General features: G+C 41.4%; 1 protein-coding gene across 5 annotated transcripts in view; it reads left to right on the top strand.

Moving 5' to 3' along the window:
* dock4b (dedicator of cytokinesis 4b) overlaps positions 1-6,415 on the top strand; it is a 334,184-nt gene that overhangs the window by 288,155 nt on the left and 39,614 nt on the right. For all 5 annotated transcript variants that reach the window (XM_061914568.1, XM_061914566.1, XM_061914565.1 and 2 more), the window contains one exon: positions 1,362-1,443. In XM_061914568.1, the coding sequence (XP_061770552.1) occupies positions 1,362-1,443 (82 nt within the window). The remainder of the gene's footprint in view (positions 1-1,361; positions 1,444-6,415) is intronic.

Genomic DNA, 6,415 nt, shown 5'->3' with positions numbered 1-6,415 from the left:
TTGAGTTAAGGTAGGTTTTTAGCATTAGGGTTAAGTGTTAGTGTGCGTAAGGTGTTAGTAGGTCAGTTATTAGCGTTAGAGTTAGGTGTTAGAGTTCGAGTTAAGAATTAGCATTATTGTTTGGTGTTAGCAGGCTAGTTGTTGACGTTAACGTTGTTTTGTACTGTTATTATTAGGTTTAAATTGGGTTAGGATGTAAACAGCCTGTGTGTTAGCATTCCAGTTTGGGTTACTTTTTAGCGTTAGAGTTAAGTGTTAGCGTTAGGTTTAGAGTGAGAGGTTAGGCGTCAGGATTATGGTTTGGTGTTAGCAGGCTAGGACAGTAGACAGACATCTCAAAGGGGATGGGAGGACAAAATATTGTTGTATTACTCTGTGGACCATGTGGATAATTTGAGTTTCTGAGGGCTTAGACATTAGCATCATATTTTGGTCTTAGTGTGTTATCCTTCGAGTTAGGGTTAGTTTTTAGCCCTAAGGTTAAGTGTTAGCGTGAGTAAGGTGTTAGTAGGCCAGTTATTAGCGTTGGAGTTAGGTCTTAGTATTAGGTTCAGGGTTACAGTTAAGAATTAGCATTATTGTTTGGTGTTAGCAGGCTAGTTGTTGACGTTAACGTTGTTTTGTACCGTTATTATTAGGTTTAAAGTTGGGGTAAGCTGAAAACAGCCTGTTTGTTAGCGTTCCAGTTTGGGTCACTTTTTAGCGCTAGAGTTAAGTGTTAGCGTTAGGTTTAGGGTGAGAGGTTAGGCGTCAGGATTATGGTTTGGTGTTAGCAGGCTAGGACAGTAGACAGACATCTCAAAGGGGATGGGAGACCAAAATATTGTTGTATTATTCTGTGGACCATGTGGATAATTTGTGTTTCTGAGGGCTTAGACATTAGCATCATATTTTGGTCTTAGTGTGTTATCGTTCGAGTTAGGGTTAATTTTTAGCATTGGGGTTAAGTGTTAGCGTGAGTAAGGTGTTAGTAGGCCAGTTATTAGCGTTGGAGTTAGGTGTTAGTATTAGGTTTAGGGTTTGAGTTAAGAATTAGCATTATTGTTTGGTGTTAGCAGGCTAGTTGTTGACGTTAACGTTGTTTTGTACCGTTATTATTAGGTTTAAAGTTGGGGTAAGCTGTAAACAGTCTGTGTTAGCGTTCCAGTTTGGGTTACATTTTAGCGTTAGAGTTAAGTGTTAGCGTTAGGTTTAGGTTAAGAAGTTAGGCGTTAGGATTATGGTTTGGTGTTAGCAGGCTAGGACAGTAGACAGACATCTTAAAGGGGATGGGAGACCAAAATATTGTTTTATTACTCTGTGGAAAATGTGGATAATTTGTGTTTCTGACTTTTTAATGTTAGTCTTTATCCCATGTACAGCCCAGTCCGTCTACCTCGAGCCTGAGCTCCAACCACTCTGCCTCGCCCAACGTCACCAGCTCAGCGCCCTCTAGTGCCCGAGGTAAAAGTCACATCTGTGTTTAAATGTACAGCCAGGCCCTTTTAGCCAATCAGAAGCCTGAAAAAAGTCATTTCTGATTAACGGCAACACTAGGATTGAACTAAATTGCATTACACGCAGCAGTTCCACTCCAGTCCTGTATGGGGCAATAATGCATTATGAATGGTCTTGTTTGATTGTATCTCTCTCTGCTGGATCCAAAAGGTCACTGCCTCTATGTGGACCCAATTCAAACTGACTTTAAAGGCCTACTGAAATGAGATGTTCTTATTTAAACGGGGATAGCAGGTCCATTCTATGTGTCATACTTGATCATTTTGCCATATTGCCATATTTTTGCTGAAAGGATTTAGTAGAGAACATCCACGATAAAGTTTGCAACTTTTGGTGCCGATAAAAAAGCCTTGCCTGTACCGGAAGTAGCAGACGATGTGTGCGTGACATCACGGGTTGTGGAGCTCCTCACATCCTCACACTACATGGCCACCAGCAGCGAGAGCAATTCAGACCGAGAAAGTGATAATTTCCCCAATGATTTGAGCGAGGATGAAAGATTTATGGATGAGGAAAGTGAGAGTGAAGGACTAGAAAAAAAGAAAAAAAAGACTATACAGTGGGAGCGATTCAGATGTTAATAGACAAATTTACTTGGATAATTCTGGAAAATCCCCTATCTGCTTATTGTGTTACTAGTGTTTTAGTGAGATTATGTGGTCGTACCTGTACAACCTGAAGGTCGGCCCCGCACCTTTCTTCAGCACCAGTCGACGGGTGGTGGCGATGCCTATCTCTGCCCTTCGCAAGGGACCCTCTTCGCCGTCATCTTTCGGGAATGTAAACAATGAAACACCGGCTGTGTTTGTGTTGCTAAAGGCGGCCGCAATACACCGCTTCCCACCTACAGCTTTCTTCTTTGACGTCTCCATTATTCATTGAACAAATTGCAAAAGATTCAGCAAAACAGATGTCCACAATCATACTTGCCAACCTTGAGACCTCTGATTTCGGGATGTGGGGGGTGGGGGGTGGGGGGGCGTTGTCGGGGGTGGGGCGGAGGCGTGGTTGGGGCGGGGGGCATGATTAAGAGGGGTGGCGTATATTTCACCAACTCGATTATTTCATATATATTTCATATACTGTGTATATATATATATATATATATTTATATACATACAGTATATGTATGAAATACTTGACTTTCAGTTAATTTTAGCTATATATATTTGTTTTGTTATATATATAAATAAAATAAATAGTTCAATTTCAGACGGCACCTATCAAATACACAGTAATAAAAACACAGTTGTTCTACTAACTCTACTGTGCTTGCTTGTTACTAAAAAAAACAACAACACTTACCTTTCACTATTTAAGTAACCTTTGTTCTGCTATTTGCGTATTGGCGAGCGATCTCCGAATCCGGGAACATCTTTCACAGATTTGTTGTAGACATCCACAAATGAGAACCGGATGTTTCTTCCAGCTATCAGCATCGCCATCTTTGTCTCAGCATAAGTTACACCATCGGGTCTCCATTTTGCGAGGTGGGCCATAATACTGGGTTGTGAACGATGCTGCGCTGCGGACGCTTTGTGCTTCGCTGACTGTTCATTACTGAGTATATCCGTTCGGTCGCCGTGTTCAATGGAGAAGTCTGATCTACAAAATTTACAGGCAACATACCCCTTCCCCCTTCAAACTCTCCTGGATAAACTGAAATTCTTGTTTCCAATCGTTATGGAACTTGCAAGCGTATTTCTTCATTTTGCTGGTCGACGGTGTAATATATTAGGTGGGAGTCAATAACCAGGCCACGTGATGAAGTTACTGTGGGCTTCAGAACAGACTCCCTAATGCATGTTCCTTGACTGCAGTTAAATGTAGAATATATTCACATTCTATTCTATGTACAGTAGATGGCAGTATTGTCCTGTTTAAGAGGGTCACAACATTGAGTCAGGTCCTCATGGAGCTTTTCGGGAGAGGCGCTGAATTTCGGGAGTCTCGGGAGGGTTGGCAAGTATGTCCATAATACTGTGGAATTATGCGATGAAAAGAGATGACTTATAGCTGTGAACGGTGCTGGAACAAAATGTCCTCTATGTGTTACGTCACGCGTACACGTCATTATATCGCCACGTTTTAGCATGAGTCTTCCGCGCGAAATTTAAAATTGCAATTTAGTAAACTAAAAAGGCCGTGTTGGCATGTGTTGCAATGTTAATATTTCATCATTGATATATAAACTATCAGACTGCGTGGTCGCTAGTAGTGGCTTTCAGTAGGCCTTTAAAGGGGAACATTATCACAATTTCAAAAGGGTTAAAAACAATAAAAATCAGTTCCCAGTGGCTTGTTGTATTTTTTGAAGTTTTTTTCAAAATTGTACCGGTCTCGGAATATCCCTAAATAAAGCTTTAAAGTGCCTTATTTTCGCTATTTTGCGATGCCACTATCCATTTCCCTGTGACGTCACACAGTGCTGCCAATGTAAACAAACAATGGGAATACCACAGCAAGATATAGTGTCATTAGCTCGGATTCAAACTCGGATTTCAGCAACTTAAGCGATTCAACAGATTACACATGTATTGAAACAGATGGTTGGAGTATGAAAGTATTGAAGAAGAAACCGAAGCTATTGAGCGAATAGCTATTGACGCTATTCATAGCCATAGCATGGCCGAATAGCTGGTAAAATGTGCGGACCAAACGATCAGGACTTTCGCATCTTTTGACACTGGAGCAACTTAAATCCGTCGATTGGTAAGTGTTTGTTTCGCATTAAATGTGGGTGGAAGGAAACGTAATATAGTTGCAAATGCATCTGCAGGTTATCCATACATCTCTGTGCCATGTCTGCTTTAGCACCGCCGGTAAATAGCATGTTAGCATCGATTAGCTGGCAGTCAAAATCAACAAAACTCTTGTGATTTTGTTGACTATCGTTGCAAATGCATCTGCAGCTTATCCATACATCTCTGTACCATGTCTGCTTTAGCAACGTCGGTAAATAGCATATTAGCATCGATTAGCGTAGCATGTTAGCATCGATTAGCTGGCAGACAATATCAACAAAACTCACCTTTGTGATTTCGTTGACTATCGTTGCAAATGCATCTGCAGGTTATCCATACATCTCTGTGCCATGTCTGCCTTAGCACCGCCGGTAAATAGCATGTCAGCATCGATTAGCGTAGCATGTTAGCATCGATTAGCGTAGCATGTTAGCATCGATTAGCTGGCAGTCAAAATCAACAAAACTCACCTTTGTGATTTTGTTGACTTTATCGTTGCAAATGCATCTGCAGGTTATCCATACATCTCTGTGCCATTTCTGCACCGCCGGTAAATAGCATGTTATCATCGATTAGCGTAGCATGTTAGCATCGATTAGCTGGCAGTCAAAATCAACAAAACTCACCTTTGTGATTTCGTTGACTATCGTTGCAAATGCATCTGCAGATTATCCATACATATTTGTGCCATGTCTCCTTTAGCACCGCCGGTAAATAGCATATTAGCGTAGCATGTTAGCATCGATTAGCTAGCAGTCAAAATCAACAAAACACTTGTGATTTCGTTGACTACCGTTACAAATGCATCTGCAGGTTATCCATACATCTCTGTGCCATGTCTGCTTTAGCACCGCCGGTAAATAGCATGTTAGCATCGATTAGCGTAGCATGTTAGCATCGATTAGCTGGCAGTCAAAATCAACAAAACTCTTGTGATTTCGTTGACTATCGTTGCAAATGCATCTGTAGGTTATCCATACATCTCTGTGCCATGTCTGCTTGAGCACCGCCGGTAAATAGCATGTTAGCATCGATTAGCGTAGCATGTTAGCATCGATTAGCTGGCAGTCAAAATCAACAAAACTCTTGTGATTTCGTTGACTATCGTTGCAAATGCATCTGCAGGTTATCCATACATCTCTGTGCCATTTCTGCACCGCCGGTAAATAGCATGTTATCATCAATTAGCGTAGCATGTTAGCATCGATTAGCTGGCAGTCAAAATCAACAAAACTCACCTTTGTGATTTCGTTGACTATCGTTGCAAATGCATCTGCAGATTATCCATACATATTTGTGCCATGTCTCCTTTAGCACCGCCGGTAAATAGCATATTAGCGTAGCATGTTAGCATCGATTAGCTAGCAGTCAAAATCAACAAAACACTTGTGATTTCGTTGACTACCGTTGCAAATGCATCTGCAGGTTATCCATACATCTCTGTGCCATGTCTGCTTGAGCACCGCCGGTAAATAGCATGTTAGCATTGATTAGCGTAGCATGTTAGCATCGATTAGCTGGCAGTCAAAATCAACAAAACTCTTGTGATTTCGTTGACTATCGTTGCAAATGCATCTGCAGGTTATCCATACATCTCTGTGCCATGTCTGCTTGAGCACCGCCGGTAAATAGCATGTTAGCATCTATTAGCGTAGCATGTTAGCATCGATTAGCTGGCAGTCAAAATCAACAAAACTCTTGTGATTTCGTTGACTATCGTTGCAAATGCATCTGCAGGTTATCCATACATCTCTGTGCCATGTCTGTCTTAGCACCGCCGGTAAATAGCATGTTAGCATCGATTAGCGTAGCATGTTAGCATCGATTAGCGTAGCATGTTAGCATCGATTAGCGTAGCATGTTAGCATTGATTAGCGTAGCATGTTAGCATCGATTAGCGTAGCATGTTAGCATCGATTAGCTGGCAGTCAAAATCAACAAAACTCACCTTTGTGATTTCGTTGACTATCGTTGCAAATGCATCTGCAGGTTATCCATACATATTTGTGCCATGTCTCCTTTAGCACCGCCGGTAAATAGCATGTTAGCATCGATTAGCGTAGCATGTTAGCATCGATTAGCTAGCAGTCAAAATCAACAAAACGCTTGTGATTTCGTTGACTATCGTTGCAAATGCATCTGCAGGTTATCCATACATTTCTGTGCCATGTCTG

The sequence above is a fragment of the Nerophis ophidion genome, linkage group LG10 (genome assembly GCF_033978795.1).
Source record: "Nerophis ophidion isolate RoL-2023_Sa linkage group LG10, RoL_Noph_v1.0, whole genome shotgun sequence".
NCBI lineage: Eukaryota > Metazoa > Chordata > Actinopteri > Syngnathiformes > Syngnathidae > Nerophis > Nerophis ophidion.
The sequence above is the reverse complement of the archived record's forward strand: the minus strand, read 5'-3'. Positions and strand labels throughout refer to the sequence as shown.